This window comes from Stenella coeruleoalba, assembly GCF_951394435.1.
Source record: "Stenella coeruleoalba genome assembly, chromosome: 4".
Lineage (NCBI taxonomy): Eukaryota > Metazoa > Chordata > Mammalia > Artiodactyla > Delphinidae > Stenella > Stenella coeruleoalba.
Window position 1 is genome coordinate 26,973,470 of NC_137149.1, and position 23,077 is coordinate 26,996,546.

The following is a 23,077-nucleotide window of genomic DNA, read 5'->3' on the forward strand; positions in this document are numbered from 1 at the left end:
TATTGTCCCCGAAGAAATATTTCTAACTCAGTCTGTATCTACTCAAATAGCTGCTTTCAGCATAATGATTAGAGCCAATACTGCTTTAAAAAATGTAAACGATTACCAAAAATCACCTACAAAAGAAAGGTATTAAACTCAGTAATTAAGATATATCAATTTGTATGATTCCAGTCTTGAGCAATTTCACCAAGCAGTTGGGCTTTTAAAAAAAAATCTGTGACCTAAGTTCCACACACAGATATGGAACAGAAGAAATGATATGAATAATTCACGTATATTCACATCTCAATGGGTAAATTTGTCGATAAACAAGATATTAGGTTTAGAAATACACTGCTCTCGGTAAATACTAAGTGTAAATGCTCAAAACCCCCATAGGCCCACAACCCAGTGATCATATGAGATGTTAGTCTAAAGAATTCCCTCAGCAAAGTGAAAATCAACCTACATAAGCAGTCGCTTGCTTTTGAAAGTTAATTTTTATAATATAGGTTAATTTTTATAATATACTTTCAACGTTTGTGTTAGTGCCTCTTATACCCCACACACACACACACACTCTCTCTCTCTCTCTCTCTCTCTCTCTCTCTCTCAGAGGCTTCTGAACCAAATACTCCTGTTGATTTTGTTAACTGATGGGACTTATTTAGGTATGTGGAAAATAGATGATTTCATGACAACTATTGTAAGAGCAAGATAAAAGTAAATGCTTTGCTCATGATAGGCTCAATATCATTACTGATTATATACAGTGTGGTAAAAATAAAGACAGAATAGAAGGGCAACTGCAATTAGGTAAGAGGATGAAACAGTGGCAGAGAAACCTCCTTAAATTACACTTCACTAAATTCTAAATGCAGAACTCTCATTAAGAAAGGAGGTCACATCTCTTATTGGCCAAAAGTTAATAATAAAGCTCACTTAGTAAAATACATATTACGGAAGAGTCTTGTTTCATGCTCTACTCTAATAAGCTACTTAACGTTTCACTGATTAAATAATGCTTCAAATACATGCTATATTAAAAATTTTGAATTATCTATCCACTTGCCTTAATTATGGGCAAAGTTTCCAAATTAATTAATTTCCTAATAATGAAAATTCCAATCATTAGTATAAATTAGTGAGCATTTATTCTAATTGGACAAAAAATAAAATAAAAACAAGGTATATTTTGATATAACCGCAATACTGTACCTCGGTTGTCCTATTCACCATCATCTGAAGCGGTGTTGTGTGGGAAAAAGAGGGAAGATATTACACAGTGCAAAATTAAGGAAACAATCAATCTGTTCTCTGCAGTTGAATATACCGTTCCAGCATGCCAAAATGCATTCTACTGAAAAAAGACAACTATAACATTATACAATTATATCTTTCTAATTCTGCTTCTATTATTTTTTTTACCACAAATAGAAATAGAATGAATAAGCAGATTTCTAAAAAACTGAACCTCACCTTTTATAGAAAATTATCTTGAGGTTTTTTTCTGTTTTCTTACTGTACTCAACAGACAGTCCCCTTTTTTTCTGAAATACCTCTGAAAGTAAATTCTCTCTTTTGATGACCAGAAGCAATTTTGCCTTATCACCATGGCCTACTTCTTTATCATCTCCCAGGAGGAATCTGGTGGCCGAAGAGTGCCTTTCCACAAATGTATGAAGCTTTTACCTTGGATTGTACGTCAGCGTTGTGATCGTTCTGAAGCAGGAGTGCAGCAGATTTGGTGTCATCTTTCCTAGCTGCAATATGCAGAGCTGGCAGCCTTACTTTCCCTTTGGTGTCATTCTCCAAGAGGATGGCCACTGCCTGGTTGTGTCCTTGCTGGAGTGCCACCGCTAGGGGCGTAAAGCCATCCTGGTAAAACAGAAGAAAAAATCTTCCATCAACTTTTGGAAGCCTGGGATTCAACTCCAAGAAATAGTGCATCTAATTTTCACATTAATGATTAAGACTGACAAGAAAAATGAAAGGATTAATTATTACTGTGAAGATTAAAGCAAATTATCATCACTTGTTGTACTATGCACTGGCTTCATCAGATTTTTTTAAATACCCATTCTATTTATTTTTTAAAACATCTACATTTCCTAACAAAGCATAATGCACACAGGACGTATTCAAATGTGTTTTGAATATGAAAATAAAAATTAGAACCAACCCTAAGTAATGCCTGTTTATGGAAAGGAAAATGTGGGAAGGGCAGAAATAATGGAGAACAAGTCTGACTGAAAATCAAAGATATGGTAGCCAAGACAGGGAAATAAATCACATGATTAACTATGCAAGGTGCTAAATATCTCACAACAACTGTTAATGGAATGGTCTGTTACCAATTAATTTGGGAAGTTTAGGACATCATATGATCTAAAATTCTTTGGCAAATAAGGCTAATTCATTAAGTTTTCACTTAGTTGAATTGTATATTATTTAAATCATTTAGATATAAAATTGTGCTAAGTAATGTAAAGAAAATCAGTCTTTCAATTAGAAACTTAACAAACAATTAAAAAAATAACAAAGATCGGGGCTTCCCTGGTGGCGCAGTGGTTGAGAGTCCACCTGCCGCTGCAGGGGACACGGGTTCGTGCCCCGGTCCGGGAAGATCCCACATGCCGCGGAGCGGCTGGGCCCGTGAGCCATGGCCGCTGAGCCTGTGCGTCCGGAGCCTGTGCTCCGCAACGGGAGAGGCCACAGCAGTGAGAGGCCCGCGTACCGCAAAAAAAACCAAAAAACAAAAAACAAAGATCATCAAAGTTAGAGGAGCCTTAGAGGTAGATGGATAACCACATTAGAAAAATTAGAAGCTATGTTTTCTCTCTAGAAACAAGTATTCAGCAACGGAAAGGTGATGAATAAGTAGAAAAAATATACCTATATATTCTAGGCTCTGTTAATGTGAAAACCTCCTTTAATTCACAAAAGCTTGAAAATAAGTCTCAGTTAAATGTTTCCGTTCACAGAAGAGATGAGGGCAATTGGATATGGTACATCTATTGAATATATTCCAGAGACAATGGCAATTTATCAGCATCTAACTACTCCATTTGTTTTCAAAAGTCTTTTTTTAAAAGGTAACTGTAGACTTCGGAGGGAAAATCATTTCCCTCAAATGCATCATATCATATATGCACTACCACAGTAAGAGTTGAATTTTTTAAATTAGAATTGAATTTTAAATAAATACATTACTTAACGGAATGGAAGAGTAAAGCATGTAGTGTTGTAAGATGAAAGAGAGTAGCCTAAATTTAGAACTTTGTTTGGCACAAATTAAGCCCTCTGTGAAGGAGGAAAGAACAGGCTCATTATCATGCACACATTTAATTTGATTCCCCCCTGCAACACTGGGATAGTTTATATTAAAATAATGTGAACTTTATTTTTTCTTAGAGACAAGGCATTTGCTGACAGCACAGAACCTAATTAAAAAGTTTTTAGCCTTCAATTTTGGTAACATTCAGGAAGAAGGAAGAAAGCAGAGAATTATAAAAATGGTACTGGACAGACAGAGAACTCCTTTGAGAGAATTTAACTTTGGACCTCCACCACACGGATTTCATTCTAACCTACACTTCATGGGAGAAGGGTAAAGATTTGAAATGATTTTTTGAAGTACCTTCACCAACTCTATGAAAAGGAAACCTATATTAAAAATCTGTAGCTTAATTTTTCATCATTTATTTACCAATGCTAATTGCTATAATTACGGGAAATTTCAACACTTTAAATATTTCTTTTCAAACATGAGTTTCATTGCCATACTGAATGATCTCACAATTATCTGATTTTTAAAGTGGTCACAATGTCTTGATTAGTAACTAAGTTTTGCAAATTAGGGCTACTAATGGGTTCAGGGTAAGTGTCTTCTTTAGGTATATTCATACATGTACATACAACCGTAGAAGGTATTTAGCAATATAGCCTAAAAGATCAAATAGTAATCAACCATATAGCCCTATGAAGATGTTATTCATTCACAGAATGATAGACTAAAGGGAACATGCCAAGATTTTTCCATTAGTGTATTTCCTGATAACCATTCGGGCCAGTGGTATGGAATTAATCAACTAAGTTTATATATATCCAGTCAGGGAAAATTAATTTTACTTATTTAAATGATTAAAAAACAAAACAGATATATGTTTGTTTAGAGGCATATATGTGTCTAAACTAGGATTCAAAACCTCATGTGATTTACTTGCGACAGTCATATTTCTTTGTGGAAATAAGAGACAGTTTTAATTCTCTGAGAATCAGAGTGTAACACGGACTCCACTGATGCAACATACATAAAAGGATATTTCTGGAAGCAGAGTGAGATGCTACAGGGGTCCAGACCGGAGGAGTCTTGAGAAAGCTGACAATGCTGTCAGGCAGCATTTCCCTAAATCATACACTAGAAAAGTCTATTTGGTGAGTAGAACTCTGTAGTGTAAAGGTTTCTCTAGATAAATGATTCTGCTTTCAAGGAAATAAAGTAAAACAAATGCATATTTCCATGGCTTGGTACATTTCTCAGAGGTCCTAATGCAGAGATATAGTCTCGTACTGTTATCCAAGCTTTGCCTGAGGATATTCACGTGCTACTCATTGACAGAATTAATGTCTCAGAAAGTCATAAAATCATAATCATAAAAATCGCGCTGTACTCATGTGGTAAGAGTGTAAAATCTGTGTGTGCTTAGTAGAGAACGTGAAATCGTTTCATACTGCGCAGTCGTGTTTTCCAGTCATAAACAGGAAATGTGGTCCCATTAATAGTGATGTCTTGGGATTGTTTTTAACTAATGAGAGTAAGCTGTCAGAAAGTTATCGCCAGGCTCCATAAAAAGTTTTCTCTCAAAGGGCCTGGACATGAATTTAACAGATTATAAATGACCTCTCTCCACAGTGCAGGGTAGAAGGGATTTCATGTTTATTTCACCTAAAGACTTAATTGTCCAGAAAGGAGGCCATGTTAGACATTAAAAGTTATCAGGATAGTTTCTGGGTGACAGCCATCTATCTACCAGTCACCTTTCACTCCAGGGCAGGAGTTTTAAAATTTTATCAGTGGAGCCACAGAATGTGAAATAGGAAAACTAAAGCCTGGTTGCTTTTGGGTGAGGAGAGGCATGTCCCAAAGGAGCTCTCTTCCCCTCCTCTCCTGTGTCACCTACTCCCAACCTTCCAGTGGCCCCTGAGGCATTTTCTCCAAGCTCTAAAGCATCCTAAGCATCACTTAAAAATCACTGTTCCAAACAATCACTGAACTCCCTCCTTAATCTGTTTAGGCAGAAATGAGAAGGAAAATACAAAGTAGGTTCGGCTTATTGGATAACACACACAGGAAAAGGAAAGTGATGTTCTAAGTTGGCCCATTCCAACCCCTTTTTATGCCTAGATGGCCTGAATGTTTTGAGACTGGATTGATTTTGAACATTCTATTCAGTTGTTGCCATAATCAGTCACACAACCACATATCATAATTTGTACTTCATAAAATATGAACAGCTTCCTGATGACATATTTCTCATGAAATTGTGTGAACATAAATAACTCTGAATTCTTGCTAATCATTAAAAAACTTTCCTTTAAGGAATTGCATTAGATCCTAACAAAGACAAAACAGTGATGAAAAGAGATGGATAAAATTTACTATAAATTGATTTTAGAATAGTATAAAGCTCCCAAAAGCTAGAGAATGGCAAATTGATGGAAGCGTGATTTCACGTAAGAATAAATTGACATGAATCCCAAATCAAGGCATAAACTCATTGAACTGTGTGCACTGGGTCATTCGTTCATGGCCACTGTTGTAGATTACAATAGTAACATGAACACTCGTAGGATAAAGGTAATGGAGACCCTTTGCATCTGGATACAAAGAACATGGACATTAAGATCAAAGAATTCAAGTGTCTTACCTCAGTAGCAGTGCTCTGATTAGCTCCATTTTCCAGCAAATATTTTACAACATCAATGTGGTTCTCTTGGGCAGCCATGTATAAAGGAGTGAAGCCATTCTGAGGACAAACAGTGAAAAAGGTATCTTCAACCATTTGTAAAGTTTAAACCAGGGAAGAATACATGACAAAGAAAGAGAGAATACTGTGAAGCAAAACTTTGAAATGGTGAAACATATAGCATACCTTCACATTGAAGAAGTCATACAAGCATTTACCATCAGAAAACTAGACAAATAAAAGTTAACCAATTCCCACCCACAATTTTTGAAAGAATGAGGAGAAAGGGGAGAAATATCCCCCTCATTTCCTGCTTTCATTTCAGCACCAGAGATTCACATTTCTTATCACCCGACACTGTGTTAAAAACTAAAGATATTTAGTATCTTAATATGTATATAATTTTATAATATATATCATTCATTATATATAATATCTATATAAAGATATCTGTAATATTTATGTAGTATCACCTATATTTATCAATTCATAAACTATTTAAACAGACGACGATTATCTTGAATATATACATTTCAACACCCTTAAAAGTATAAATTATTACTCATATCAGAATAAGCTGAGAGATTGCAAAGCTGATTGAAAACTTTTAAAATCTGTATTTCAATGTTCTGCTTGAGGTAGCATGATTTATACTGAACATCTTTACATTACTTTTTAAAAGCCATTCTGAAATTCTATCATTCATTAATTCTCATATTCATTTATTCAATTATTTAATAAAAATCCAAGCACTGGTAGCTGGGCCATCACTGGGAAACAATAATAAACAAGACAGACATCTGCCCTCATGGAGTACATACTACGGTAATATGATAACGTTATATAGTCATAGTTGTTTTTTTTTAAAGCACTGAAATTTTGTAACATGAGTTTGACACTAAGTATAAACTGGCATATTTTCTTTTCATTAGATCGTTTGCAATATATAATACTTCATTAAGGTAAAAACCCACAAAACTTTATTTAAAAAAGAAAACTTGTGAAATAATTCATCAACTCTCAAAACATAGCATTCTCTTAAAATTATATCAGAGTCTTAAAGACAGTTGATTACTTTAAAAATTCCACACATTAATGAGAATGAGTAAAAACATAGATGAAACTTCAGGTATTTCCAAAAATTTATAAGGAGAGAAAAATTTTTTTCTTTTTTGAAAAATTCTTCTGTATACCTTGTATAAGTGTGGAAACATTATTCAAAATGGTCAAGATAGAGCAAAATACAGAGTATACAAGTAGAACACGAAAAGTAACTTTAAATTTGATTACAAAAGAAAATCTGTAGGTTTCAAATGATGGTGGAAAATTTAAAACTAAGAAACATTACAAATGGAATGAACTGACAATTTTGTAGGATTCAGGAATAACCTGCTAGCTGGAGAGCATATTTTTTAAAAAACAGAAAATAGGTGAAACCTTGTGTATTTTAAGAACTGAAGAGGTGGCGGAAGGATGGAATTAGAGATTCAAAGGAAGGGAAAGCCAGTGAGGATGGTTAAAAACATTGAGTGGGTGTGGAATGGGGCTCTTTCACGACAAGTAAAAGGCAGGGATGCAAAAAGAACTTTGAACAGAATAAAACAATTTGCTTACGTGTTTCCCTCTGACAGAATCTTGTGTGTAGATCAGAAGAAAGGGAAATAGACTGTGGTTACCAGATGAATAGGGGAAAGGAGAGACGAGCCATCCCTAGGCTCTTGTCCTGGGTCCTAAACTTTACAGAGACCTCTTCTAGCTGAGCTGGGCAAGGGATCCAGAGGGCCAAGGGGGCATGCCCATCCTGACCCTGCAGCTCCCGCTTCCAGATCACACACCAGACACGAAACCACTCAGAGTTCCTGCCCACACAGCCCCAAGTGTGGTTCCAGTGCTGGCTCAGATTTCTTCCTTGGGTTCATCCTCCCAAGGGTCCACGGGTAGGCATACCCTACAGTAGGCTGAATAACGCCCCCAAATATGCCCACATCCTAATTGCCAGAACCTGTAAGTGTTACCTTAATGGTAAAAGGAACTTTGTAAATGTGATTAAGTTAAAGATCTTGAGATGGGGAGATTATCCTGAATTATCCAGGTAGGCTTGATACAATCACAAAAGGTTTTTATAAGAGGGAGGCAGGAGGTCAGAGAGAAGATACCACACTGCTTCTCACTTGCAGCCTCAAGTAGGAACCAGAAGTGCCAACACCTTGGTTTTAGCCCTGTAGAACTGCTTTTAGACTTCAGACTTCTAAAATTATACAAGAATAAACTTGTGTTATCTTAAGCCACTGAATTTGTGATAATTTGTTACAGCAGCAACAGGAGTCTAATACACACTCTTAGAGTTGTTTGTGAGGGAGGGTGGAAGTTAGGAGATGAACAGAGCTTGAACGTGCAGGCTGGGGTGCGTACACCTTTACACATGATGCTCTTGTGGTGTGGATGGAGCAGGGGATGAGGAGAGGAGAGGGGCCAGAGTGCAAAATCAGCCCCAATCTGCATGGAACGAACTCCAAGGTTTCTAAGAAGTCTAAATTTAGACCTATCTTATTGCTAGAAAGATATATTTATCAAGGTAGGAGGATAGGAGAAAGTTATTTTATAGTTTATTAGCTTGATATATAGCTTTTAGTTTTCAAAATATACTGTAAGTGGACCTCTTTTGCAGTCTTGTCCTGGGCCCTGCAAGCATTAATGGTGGGCTAGAGTAATAGAGAAAGAAAAGGGAAAATATAAAAAATAGAGAAATGTCAGGGCTGACAACATATAGTATCTGGTGGGGAAAGGCCAGTGACAGACAAATGATCAGGCTCTCGGTTAGAGGGCATCATGAATACCATGTGCTCCTTGTGCCACATCCTCAGCATGCAAGGGCTTCCAGCAGAGTGGGATGCACGTATAAAGAACGATAAAAATAAAAATGAGTTATTGAACTTCTGCTCTATGCCATTCACTGTGGGAAATGCTTTGACTCTACTGCTTCAAATCACCATGACCACATGCTCCGGTTTCCCCAGGACAGTCTAAGTTTATGCATAGTTATCTTGGAGTAATTATTAATATTATCTCAGTTTGGATGATAAATTAAATGGCCCAACATCATCTCTAATCCTTAGAATAGTGCTGTAACATTGGTATTATTATCCCCATTTGAAATAAGGCAGCTGAGACTCAAACACTTAGGTAACTTGGCCAAAGTCTCCCAGCTAATAAGTGAACTGGAAGTGACAGACAGGAGCCAGTACGTGGACAGCCTTCTTCCCCATAAAGGAGTTGGGATTTGATCATGTGGATGTGTGGTTCGCAGCCTGGCTGTGTTAAAGAATCTCCTGTGGAAACTCGTAAGAATGCCTAGGGACCACCTTGCCTCTCCTGAATTGTAGTCTCCATACAGGAAGCCAAAGTACATGCCTTTTTTAAAAAAGCTCAATTTTAAAAACTGCCCCAAGGACATTGTTTTAGGTGATGCAGAACAACTGAATGGTTTTGGGCAGGGATCACATATGCATTTTGGAAAGTTCACTCTGGTGACCACAGATGCCTTGGTTTGGGATGGCAGGATTCAAGAATGGAAGTAAGGGATTAATCAGCTTTTGCAATATTTGCGATAGTGTATTTAAGTGATGAAGGTAACATGAGCTAAGACAACACCTTGGCTAGAAGAAGGGGGAGCTATTTACTGTTACTAAATGTATGAAGTGAGAAGGCAGTAAAGATTTACTACAGGTCCTAAAGATGTGGGAAATTATCCTTCCTTAACTTACTGAGGCTATTTAACAAGAACTAGTCCACCAGAGAATGTGAAGCACACCTCTGGGTAACTGGGAAAGGGCATGGCTGCACTTTAACACCATTGTAAATTTTATAGGAAAGCTTTTATCTTCCCACATAAATAGGTCAGCCACACAGGATTATTGGCTCCTGTGTCCATGTACCCAAGTGCTTTCCAATATATTATGTCTCCACGTTTTTCTAAAATGGTCTGGCTGCAGGTAGGTATGAAAGTATATGCATTTTCTCCTTTTTGATATAAAAAAGTCAAAGAGATCCGGAGCCCAGGTTGATACTGGAAGGATGCGTACAAGAACAGCATTATTTGTTGTTAGGGTAATTCCAGGGTGACCAATAGGTGCCTCTACCAACTGGTTATTAAATATTTTGAACATTATCCCTCTCCATGGCAAATTATTAATTATTTGCCATTCATTTATATTTATTCACTAAAACTGCGTTTGTTGACTCTTCACTGCTAGGCATTGTGCTCAGCTTTGGTGATTCAGAGATGAAAGCTCCCTGTTTATTAGGAGCTCACTGTCCAAAGGCTGAGATGGGCAAGTAACCAAACTATTGTATTACAGTTCCGTGAACACATATATAGTTAGTTTCTTTCAAAAAAAAAAAGTTATGGGGCATCCCTGGTAGCGCAGTGGTTGGGAGTCCGCCTGCCGATGCAGGGGACGCGGGTTCGTGCCCTGGTCCGGGAAGATTCCACGTGCCGCGGAGCGGCTGGGCCCGTTAGCTATGGCCGCTGAGCCTGCGCGTCCGGAGCCTGTGCTCCGCAATGGGAGAGGCCAAAACAGTGAGAGGCCCGCGCACCGCAAAAAAAAAAAAAAAAAAAAAAAAGTTATGTGTTGGGTATAACGAGAACATAAAAGGACACAGAACTCAACTGGATAAAAAATTACATCTGAAGGAAACACTGGGAGTGATACTTGGAAGACACTGGGAGTGATTCGGTTTGAGCTAAGATATGAAGACACTGAATTTAGGCACAGAGGCAGGAAACCTCATGAGAGGAGAAAACCCTGACCATATCTTTGGAAAATTCACCGTGACTAGCGGGGTGAGCAGGCCGAGACAGGCAGGGATCAGCCCCCATCCGTCACGCTGAGGCACCTGAATTTTTTTTTTTTTTTTTTTTTTTTTTTTTTTTGCGGTACGCGGGCCTCTCACTATTGTGGCCTCTCCCGTTGCGGAGCACAGGCTCCGGACGCGCAGGCTCAGCGGCCATGGCCCACGGGCCCAGTCGCTCCGCGGCATGTGGGATCCTCCCGGACCGGGGCACGAACCCGCGTCCCCTGCATCGGCAGGCGGACTCTCAACCACTGCGCCACCAGGGAAGCCCAGAGGCACCTGAATTTTATACTGAACTCTTGGGTGTCACTGAAGGGTTTTAAGCAGGGGTTTGACATGGCTACATTTGCATTTTAAAGAGATTAATTTGCCAGAGAGGGGAGGATGAATTAGAAAATGGCCAGAGAATAGTCTGGAGGAGTAAAAAGAAAGTTTTTGTAATAATTCAGATGAGAAGTGAGGATTAGAAACATTGAAATGGTTTTGAGATTTTGAAATGTCATTTAGTGTTCATGTATTTATATTCCACTTAAAGATCAGAAGTGGTTTCAGTCTGCATGAGTTATTAGTTATTGATAACATTTCTCAGATTTATTAAAAAGTTAAAATACTTTTCTTCAAATCTAGAAATTGCATCATATTTTAGAGAATTCAAACACTTATAATATTACCAAAAATGTTGTTCCTATTTTCATTAGTGATATATGAACCAGTAATCAGGTTTTAGCCACTGGAGAAAAAATTTTTTTTTTGCTAATTGGATTATCTGGGAAAACTGAACGAACATGAGCTGATAATCTTCCTATCAAATGTTAGATTTATTGCAGTTTGGGGGAACATTTTAATGCAATAAACCTATTGATATCTGTACGTCATTTCAAAGAAATTATATAGAGACAAATAATGTCAGTATGAAAAGTAATAAATGGTTTAGAATCAATGTTTTGGATAAGGATCAAAACTCTAAGAAGTATCAATATTACCTATTTTTACAGAATCTTAACTCTTCAGACATAATTTTGCCAGAACATATAACCTTATTCTTCTATTACATAAATTAAGATTCATCAGTCGGATGACCTGAAATGATCATACAAAATCACTTTTATCTTAACATAAAGGTCAATGTTCAAATGTATGGACCAAGGGGGGAAAGTGGCGGGGGGTGGTGGTGGGATGAACTGGGAGATTGGGATCGACATGTATACACTAATATGTATAAAACAGATAACTAATAAGAACCTGCTGTATAAAAAAATAAATTAAATAAAATTCAAAAAAAGTCAATGTTACTATTCAATTCAAAAGGTCTCTTTTTAAAAAATGAGATGCAATTAACATATTATATTAGTTTCAAGTGTATAACATAATGATTTATTGTTTGTACATATTGAGAAGTGATCTCCACAGTAAGTCTAGCTATCATCTATCACCATAAATAATTTTTCTTGTAATGGGGACTTCAAAAAAAGGTCTTTTTTTATAGCACCAAATTTGTTCTAAAGTTTTTCTCCTTGACACTGGACTAGGTACCAAGTAACAAATATGAACATAATACTGTTCCTGCCCTCAAGAGCAGAAAATATAACAGATTCACCGACTACACGTATATGGAACCATAGCACAAGACATACTATAATTGCCGAAAGAGAAGCATGAATAAAATGCTGCCAGGGCACTAAAGAGTTGATACCATGAAGAAAGGCATCTCAGGCGCAAGCACACAGACCTGAGAGGAAATTAGGAGGCCTTAATGAAATCAAGACGGTAGATCTAAAGAAACGAAAATGTGCTTTGCCATTTTTTTCTATTCTTCTTTCATTCTCCCTCTCAAGAAATGTGGCGTTTGTGTGAAAAGTCAGAGTGTATTTGCTGCAGGCATATATCACTTGGGGAATTCTGTTCTCTAAGCATAATACTGAGTCTAATGAATTAAAAAAAGGACTTCAAGTAAATTTACCAAACATGAGTAAAATCTCATGCAAGAATGCATCTTGAAAGGAATTCTTACAGGTCTAAAAATTTTTTTTAAAAATTTCAAAGATCTCTAATTCATGTCTAACATATTACCACCCAGCTAAAGATATACTTTAGGAAATTTCATAGATCGAGTGTAAGCTTAACGAGTAGAAACTGATTATAGAAACTTCAAATGGTATATAAATTAATTTCTCTGTAACTGCTCACTGTTATTTCACTTGTTCTTACTTTCAGTTCTACGCTGCTAAAATTATTAAGTATATTTCAATGATTAAAAGAAATTGCCCTATTTTTCTAGATGAAAATGTTATAGCTAAAAGGAGACTCATCCTTTTACTGCTGAGGAAATTTTAACCCAGAGATTGAGTAAACTTCCAAGTGGACTGGGCAGTAACAGAGGTTAAGGAGGGAACAGGAAGTTAGTAGGAAGTAAATGGACACAGCAGAGGCAAAGATGCTTGGAAACTTTTGCCCTCTTCTTTTTATCTTTCAGGCATTGACACGTGTCACCCTCTCTGGGAGGCCTTATTCAGTGCCCATAACAATCTTAGCACATAGTGGGTGTTCAATAAATATTCGTTAAATGGATGAATAAATAAAGTGAAATAGGATCCAAGTTTCTTTCTACATCTGTGGTGGTTTTAAAATACGTCTACAGATTCTTTTCCCATAAAGGTTATTATAGGATACTGAGTAGAGTTCCCTGTGCTATAAAGTAGGTCCTTGTTGGTTATCTATTTTATATATAGTAGTGTGTATATGTTAATCCCAAAAAAGAATAGACATATGTATATGTACATGTATAACTGAGTCACTTTGCTGTACACCTGAAACTAACACAACATTGTAAATCAACTATACTCCAATATAAAATGAAAATTTAAAAAAGAGCAATGCATATGTCTAAAAGCTCAAAACCTAAGTATAAATTGTGAAGAGAATTCTGGAAAAGAATTGTGTTGTTGGCAAAATGGCATCTTAAAAAAATCAAAAAATAAATAAAAATTTAAAATTCACACACAAAAATATATGGCTGCGAATTCTTTGACACTCCTCCCTTCAAAAGTCAACCTAACTCCATTTCCACAGAGTGTGGACCAACTTAGTAATTCACTTCTAATGCATTGATTATGGTGGAATCGATGATGTGTGACTCCCGAGGCGAGGGTTCAAAGTCACTGTCCTATTACTAGGTTTCTCTTGGGTGACCTGCTCTGGAGGAAATGAGCTGCCATGCCATATTAACATTCAAGCAGCCTGTGGAGAGACTCACATGAGAGGGAACTGAGACTTCCCACCAACAGACAGTAATGACTTGCCAACCATGTGAAAAAAACTACCTCGGGAGTGAACTCTCCAGCCCCAGGAAAGCCTTCAGATGGCTTTAGCTCTGGTCAACATCTTCACTAAAGACTCATAAGAGACTCTGAGCCATAATTTCACAACTAAGCTACTACTGAATTCCTGATCCACAGAAGCTATGATGATAATATGTTTATTGCTGTTTTAAGCCACTAAAGTTTGGGATAATTTGTTACGCAGCAATAACTAACACAATGTCTAACAAGGTCATACATGATCTGACCACAGCCTACCTTGCTGACCACATCTCTTACCACTCTTACTCTATTCTACTTTCTTTCTGTTTATGAAAGACATTCAGATCCTGGACAGGTTTTTTTTTTTTCAAATTTTCTAGTCATGTAACTCTCTTCAAATGCTATCTAACCCAAAAACTCTGAAAATAAAATATTAAACACTGCTGCTCTGTTTGATGTTGAATGAGTTATAACTTTCAGCAATGTCTTCCTTATTCCCAAATTACTGGGACAATCGTTTGTAAACTGTGCTGTGTTCCGAGGAGGTATATCAGGGATCCTTCTAGTAGAATGGTGAGTTTTAGGAGCTATCACTGTTTGAAAACACAAAGAAAGAGTAGCCTAACATGGTAGTCATGTGTTACCTTTCTTTTAGTTTTTTGCAATTAAAAATGATGTAGCCTTTCCATTAATAAGAAGGAATGAGTAAAGTAGGTAGTTGTGTATATTTGCTTAGATGGAGCAATCTATATCTAAGAGAGTCTGAAAACTGCAGCTTTAAGTATTTATAATACCCTTAATTCCCTGTGCCATTTGCCAGTTAATAAGAACATTACATATACTCTCCACATCTACTGGAAAACTCATCAACAGATTACACAATCAATCCCAACAGTAGAAAATGGAAATGGATTATAGATAGCTCTGGGTTTAAACTTAGCAAAAGCAGAATTCCCCTTTTGATGAAACCTTCTTGTCTTTGGCAGGAAGGTCACTGTTAAGATTTAGATTTTTTCACAAAGCAGAATTCTTCAGCAGCCTTAGCTATGACATGGTAGTAGGCTTTTTGTCACACACCGGCTAGCACTGGTTGGGAATTACTACTCTAGTTTCTATTCCAAATACTATGTATCGTCTTCTTCTTTTGAATTAGCATTATGAGAGAGAAGTTTGGAAAGCATCCCAAAGTTATCACACAGCTTTAAGGTCAGGATAATTCAAATTATTTCCCTAAATATACTGTAAATGCACAGCTGCAAAGGATGTAAAAAAAACCAATGGGTACTAATTGTAGTCACAAAAATAAAGACTACTCTTTGTAATTTGCGGGTGTGCTCAGGGCAAAAGAACAAAAGATACGATTATGCGCTTGCTTGGAAGTTAAGAAGGCATTTTATTAATTAAAATGTCATACAAATTTTCTCAGATAATCAGAACATGACAACTCTTTACCAGGGTTAGGATATTATAAGTTATTTTAACCTCTTCTCTCCAAAGGTCCTCTTTAAAGGATATCTATGAGTTTTAAAAAAAGAGAGCAGTTTAGTCATCACTTCCTCAGACTCCACCACCCCTACCTATTAGAGCGCACACATTAAATTCCCAAATACCTGCTAAGTGAGTGAAGGAAGGAGGGAGGGAATGAATGATTACTTCCGACAATTTTCTATTGGGAAGTTTTATTTAGTGTCATATTTTTCCAATTTTGCCTTGTTTTGTGGTCTTTGCCTTAAAGGATGCTTGTTTTGGGGTCTTCCTGATGGTTTCACCTACATCTTGGTTGCTGTGGAATGAACACATTAAGCTGTGAGATCTGAAGTAAGAGGTAGACTGCTACACTGCTATTCTAGCTATTTGCTGCTGGAGTAGCTTATCCTCCATACTAACTCAGAAGGAGAGAGAAGGAATGGTCTTCTGTATGAAATTCGAACTCCATATTTATTAACAGAAATTTGGAGCTATCTTTGACATTTTACTCTTCTCCCTACAAGTCTTACCTTACTACAAATTTATTTCCTTTAAAACGCAGTAATATTGGACTTGGATAGGCTTGTGAAGGGATAAATAAATGGGACATCTACCAAAGAAATAGATTTGATGATGCTTATGCCTTAATTCATTCAATTTTTAAAGATATCAATTCTCATCATTTCTCTAAGCACATTGGAGGATGGAGAACTGGAGAAAGCATATTTCCTTTATTTAATTTGGAATGCTGAGGAAGGCAGATGCACTTGCAAACTTGTAATCACCCAATAAACTGACTTTCCGAGTCAAAAAGACAACAAAAATATCCTGACTTCTCTTGTATCTCTGGTCAAATGCAAGTAGATGCCATCATCTTAACTTTAGAGAATTTGTATTACAATAGTAACTCTCCCAATTAAAAGACGAAGAACCTTATTAAAAAAGAACCATATGTATAGGTTTGGAAAAAAAGCTGAAAACAAAACCTTTTTTGGAATCTGTGATCATGGATCCCATTTTATACTGTGCGTGTGTGTGTGCGCGTTAACAGAACGGAATGTTCCATTATGAGTTTTTATTTTGAGAGGCAAGGATGGCTCTACGGCCATATGGAAGCGATTCCGTGTAGTGGGCATGCTGGCCAACTGTGTAGGCTTTCGTCCTCTTCACAACCCAATTCAAATTACGTTTGACAATGGGTGAGTGCCAATGACGAAAAAACTATTGGAAGCTACACCTGAAAAGACATTTATCATTGCATACAGTGGGTGTATGCACCTCTAAAATTCTGGGGGTGTAATCAATGGTCATGTAATCTTGCAACTGGCATTACTTGTTCATAATCTGAACATCTGAAAGCTAATAAAATAACAGCCTAATCATGTTTGTGTTACAAGTAGGAAAATCTTCTTCTGGAATAAAATTTCCAGGAGTAAATGAACACAGAGTAGTGAGCATAAAATAGGCAAAAGGATTCAAGAAAAATAGAAGTAAATTCAGTAAAATATGGTATCAAGAATACCAAATCAGAATATCTTATTTGGACTCACTTACCATCAAAATAAAATAAAAAGAAAAATATAGTGTTCCTGAAATCCTCATAAAAGGACTGAAAACATAAGAAATTTCAAGAAAAAGTAGAACAATGTAGACATAGAGAAGAAAAATGAATCAAAACAATCACAAACCACATTTCAGAAAGTATAGTCTTCCCTGTGTTAAAAATTGTTGGTAAGAGAACACTCCAAGAAAATGGATGGCTGAGTGTCACAGTGCTAATGAATCCCCTTACTTGCTAGTTGTCTAGCTTCTGTGAAATGCTTTTAGTATTTCCAGCATCTGAGTGGACAGACCAGGAGAGAATGGATGGCATTTAAGCCATAGAGCTGGCTCTTGTGGGATGTAAGTAGGGTCTTGGACCTCCCTAGAGGAGACAGAAGGTGTAGAGACAGCTTAATGGGAAACAGTGAAGTATGCTGAGGATTTCTGGAAGGGAGGGGTCCATGCCATTTGGGTTTGTGGCTCCGTTGCTAATTTTTTATAAGACCTTGGCTTTCTTATTTGTGCCTCAATTCTCCCCATATCCAAAATGAGAATAATCACTGCTGATTCACATCATTATAAAGATAAAATGAGATTAAAGAGCACATAAAAACACTTTTTAAAATTAAGAGTCTAAAAAAAAAAATTAAGAGTCTAAGTGCAAGATATTACAATTGGGCTGTATTTCTTTGGCATTTGGAATCTATTCCAAGAAACACTCAGCTCCCTGGACGTATACGTCTAAATCAGTCTCATGAGAGCTTCTAGCCCATCCTTTCTTCTAATGAAATCACACTTTCCTCTCTCTCTATAACTGTCAGAGAACTCAAACATCATAGGCTCCACTGAATAAGGTAAAAGATAGAGAGCTACAGCTGACCGCAAGTTCTATGTTCCCCACGTTCCACAGTTTCACTTAGCTGTACAGAGATATCACCTATTCTAGGACCCAGTTTGTTTTGTAAGCTGTGGTAAAATATAAATAACATACGCCAGTTTTCTTTGTAAAATCAAAAACCAAATACCTGTTTTTAAGTCACTTTATTGTATTTCAGCGGTCATTCTGATTTTAATAATTTTATATACGGACATTATAATAAAGATCTAAAACCAATACTCACATATATGAGGAACAAGAAGTAAATTTTGGTAGAGATGATTAAAGAGGGGCATTTTCTCAGGCCAGATTTCCTTGGAAGCAACAGCACTTGGTTCATGCTTTGAACATTTTGCAGAGATACAGCGTTTATAGTTCACAAAAAGTACCAAGTAAAAAATTTTCACCTCAAACCTTTTGCATGGATTCTACTTCAGAAGAATCAGTTTACTTGGACCTTAATAGGGTTTGGGCCAAAAGAAAGAGGAATTTTAAAAATTATTCTCTGGGGTCTGTAGTGAAGGTAGAACTGTTACGGGAACTAGGAGAAGCAGTTTTGCCTGGAGAAGAAAATTATGAGCAGGTAAATGAACCATCTTTGTCTCAGTCTGTCATCAATACTGAGAGTCAATGAAGATCAAAAGAGATAATGCACACAATGCACCACAAGACAGTGCCTGGCAGCCAGTAATATTATTTGTACTATTATTAATATTAATATCTAGGGCTTCTCTGGTGGCGCAGTGTTTGAGTGTCCGCCTGACAATGCAGGGGACGCGGGTTCGTGCCCCGGTCCGGGAAGATCCCACATGTCGCGGAGCGGCTGGGCCCGTGAGCCATGGCCACTGAGCCTGCGCGTCCAGAACCTGTGCTCCGCAATGGGAGAGGCCACAGCAGTGAGAGGCCCGAGTACCGCAAATAAAACAAAACAAAAACAAAAAAATTAACATCTACTGTTAGGAATGACTGGAATACACACCAAAGCTAATTCTTATACGTGAAGAGGATACATGCATATGTTTAGCCTCCAGTTGTAAGTAAGCAAGGCATTGTGCCAAATCCTAAAACTATGAAGTGCGAGAAAAATTATCTGCTCCCAAGAAGTTTACCACCTTGCAGAAACTGTACCTATACATTTAAAAAATAAACCTGAGATGGGCAAATATCAACAGGCAAAAAAGGCTACAAGAATTTAGAGAAACTCCTCACTCGGAGAATATTTTTAAAACCTTCTCAAAGTATAATTTCTTTGATAATAAATAATAGGAACAATTTTTTTAAAGTCATATCTCCAAGTCTAATAGGTTTACAGGTTACAAAGGTGACAAACAAACGTCCGCACAGATAGCTGGAAAGCATTCCAGCATTACTTATATAGGACTGTTTAAAGGATGTTAATATGCTTACATTTTATGAACGTGCCTGTGTTTTTCAGAAAGCAAGCAACCACCTTCAAAGCAAACAGCATTCCTCAAATCACTCTAATTTGACTTCCAGTCCCATTATTCCACCAAAACAGCTTTCACCGAGATCTTGATGAGATCTTCACACCATTAAATCCAGGAGACTAAAAAACCAAGCCTGAGAGCTACATGGTTGAGGCAAGGCTTAAAATCACACCAAGAACTGACTCAGTAGAGACTACACTGCCACCACCATTGAGCACAGAAACTTAAACATTTGTTGACTGTCATTGTATCAGTCACATAATTCCTTTTAAAACACTTAAATTGTTCCTGCTAGTATACTGGAATTCTTTTTTTTTTTTTTTTTTTTTTGCGGTACGCAGGCCTCTCACTGTTGTGGCCTCTCCCGTTGCGGAGCACAGGCTTCGGATGCGCAGGCTCAGCGGCCATGGCTCACGGGCCAAGCCGCTCCGCGGCATGTGGGATCTTCCCGGACCAGGGCACGAACCCGTGTCCCCCGCATCGGCAGGCGGACTCTCAATCACTGCGCCACCAGGGAAGCCCTGGAATTCTTTATGAATTAAGCACACCGCCTACCAAAATTGGCACTGTGCCATGTTGAAGGTCAGCCTCCTATGGATCGCATAGCTTACGTAGAGAATGCAGAAAAATTCCATAAAGGCACACAGCTCCATAACCTAGGAGCCTGTAAATGTTTACTGAGTGATTGTTCCCTGGAGCTTTGCAGAGAGTTTCCTACCTTCTTAATTCAACAATAACCTTAGTGCTCCATTTCCAAGTAACTCGGAAGTTTGCCAAATGTAAACGACTATGCAGTCACCCACGCTCCTATAATAACAGATTATTCTGCACCCACTTTGTATTATGTTCTTAAAAAGATGTAGGAGAAGGTATAATTTGAGTACAAACTTCAGAATTTATGTTGTGCATCTGGGATTCCTATGCCCTTTTTCTGGTTCTCAAAAGGGAGTGGCTGTTCAACTATCATGAGCATGGCTCCTAACCATTCACCTGACATTCATTGTTGTCACACAAGAAATTTGTATCGTAAACAAGACACCACCAACAAGAATCATACATGGAGAGGGGTTCACATTTCCCCTCAACAAATCCTTAAAACCATGCCTTTGGAATTTGATCACACACAGGGCAAAATAATCAACCTCTTTTAAATAAATTCCTGCATTTTAATTTCAATTATTAAATTATAAAATATTCTAAGTAATAACAATTTGTGTTACTTGTTAATGATGGCTACCTGAATTTAATAGCAAATGATGTTACAGGTCTTATCAAATGACGTATGCATTTAGAAAAACACCCTAAATTTTAATTACTAATTGTTCTTACAGTATAAATTAAAATGTTCTCACAATATAAAAATCAGTGTGAAACTATCTGTCAGGATTTCCTACAATATAAATCTAAACAGAGCTAACTGAGTAGAGTACAAATAAAGATTATTTTAATCTCATCGATAATATAAATTTTCCTTTAAGATCTGTTATTATCTGGCATGATTGTGACTATGAAGAACAGCCTCATTGACACTGAAAGCAAATCACTGATTAAATGGTTTTAGCTTGTTTTCCTTGAAAAGTCTCCAAAGCATCTAATGTCTAATAAAACAGTATAACAACTGATACAATTTTTAACAAGTTTTTACCTTGCAGCATTTGATACCTGTTAACTTTTATGAAATCACTATGTTCAACTAGTCATTTTGAGGAAAGTAACCAAGCTCTTTTTATAGATATTAACAGCAGCAACACATATGTGAACTCCCTGTCAAAAGTAACCTCCTACAGGCAATGGGAGGCTTTTACTGCCATGCTTTTTTAAGAACACAAACTACTGATTCATGCATGTAGTTGAACCTATATTTAAACAATCTTACTGCGATATTCTTACACTGTTTTCTCTTACATTCTCTAAATCAAAGGTTCTCAAAGCGTAGTCCCTGGACCAACAGCACCAGCACTACCCGAGAACTTGTAAGAAATGAAAATTCTCAGGTCCCTAGCCAGAACTGAATCAGAAACTCTAAGGTGAGGCCCAGAAACGTGTGTTTTAACAAGCCCTGCAGGTGACGCAGGCTAAAGTTTGAGAACCTCTGCTCCAAAGCAAAAAGATGTTCTCCAGATGTAAAGAAGTTTTTATCCCTTACTTTGGAACAGTCAATTTTGTAGTATCCTGTATCTCTAAGCCCAAGATGCCATTATCATTATAGAATACACCAGAGTTCTTTACAAATGATACCAATTTTTTAAAGAATTTCATTTAATCAAGATTTTAGAATATGGCATATTCTCAATAAATGTTAAAATATTGATGCACACTTAAATAAAAATGTGGGTTGTATGGGGAAAAAAGCAGCATGATATTATAGAGATAAAAATGGATAATTTCTTGTCTGTCATAATTTAAACAGATTCTTCCCTATAATTAAGGTCAAAGAAAATAGGGCTCTTTCTTACTTTTCCCCATTGGTATTTTATGGGTCCAGAACTTGTGCCATTTATACAAGTAGAGTCATGTCTGCACGATGAATGAATGAACAATATACGTAACACATATTCCTATACAAAGGCCTTCAAAGGCCCAAAGAATGGATAGAGAGGAACTGGTTTATTTTGCCAGTAGCCTGCATGGTGTGGCCTATGTTATTAGAAAGGCTAAAAACTTTAAAAAATAGAAGAAATGGATTTGACTATAAAGATATGCACCTCAATTTCTGCATAAATATATAACAGATACTAAGAGTAAAGCTTTGGGCAAAGCAATATTTTCTTCCCCTTTCAACCAGAGAAAAAATAGGGATCAAATTTATAGTATGATGTATTTTGATTATTCTTTTAAAACTGTTCTTAATTTCATTTTAAGAATATCATTCCCTATTCTATACAATTGTTATTACATGCATCATAAAGCTGTGGGTCTCGAATTTTCCTTTCCCTTAGGAGCTTTGTAAAAACCATATTTTATATGCAAAGTACCCAAAGTAGTGTGATTCCCACTTTATAGCAGATTTCCCACTGGAATACAAATCTTTTGAGAATTTTTTCAATTTAAGAAGAGAAAATACTTTTATAGAGCAACATAACTTGCATGAATAATTCATCTTTCACAGACATCACTGTCATTCTAGAAAAAACACTATATAATTCTTTTTTTCTTTGCACTTAAAGACAATGATAGACTGTGAACTTGTCAAATTTTCAGTTATATTAAGAGGAGATGATGTGCTAAGTGAAGTAAGTCAGAAAGAGGAAGACAAATGATATCAAATGATACCATATGATATCCCTCATATGTGGGATCTAAAATATGACACAAATGAACTTATCGATGAAACAGAAACAGACTCACAAGCATAGAGAACAGACTTGTGGCTGCCAAGGGGGTGGTGTGGTGGAGAGAGGGAATGGGAGTTTGGGATGAGCAGATGCAAATCATTATATCTCTATATGGATAAACAACATGGTCCTACTGTGTAGCACAGGGAACTATATTCAATGGTTTTCTATATGGTTTTCCTGTGATAAACCATAATGGAAAAGAATATGAAAAAGAATGTATATATATATATGTATAACTGAATCACTTTGCTGTACAGTGGAAATTAACACAACCAACTATACTTCAATAAAATAAATTAAA

General features: G+C 36.8%; 1 protein-coding gene across 2 annotated transcripts in view; it reads right to left on the reverse strand.

Moving 5' to 3' along the window:
- The window catches only part of ANK2 (ankyrin 2), a 680,317-nt gene that overhangs the window by 146,217 nt on the left and 511,023 nt on the right, over positions 1-23,077 (reverse strand). For both annotated transcript variants that reach the window (XM_079919368.1, XM_079919367.1), the window contains exons 5-6: positions 5,913-6,011; positions 1,675-1,860 (exon numbers count right to left, since the gene is read on the reverse strand). In XM_079919368.1, coding sequence (XP_079775494.1) covers positions 1,675-1,860; positions 5,913-6,011 — 285 coding nt within the window. The remainder of the gene's footprint in view (positions 1-1,674; positions 1,861-5,912; positions 6,012-23,077) is intronic.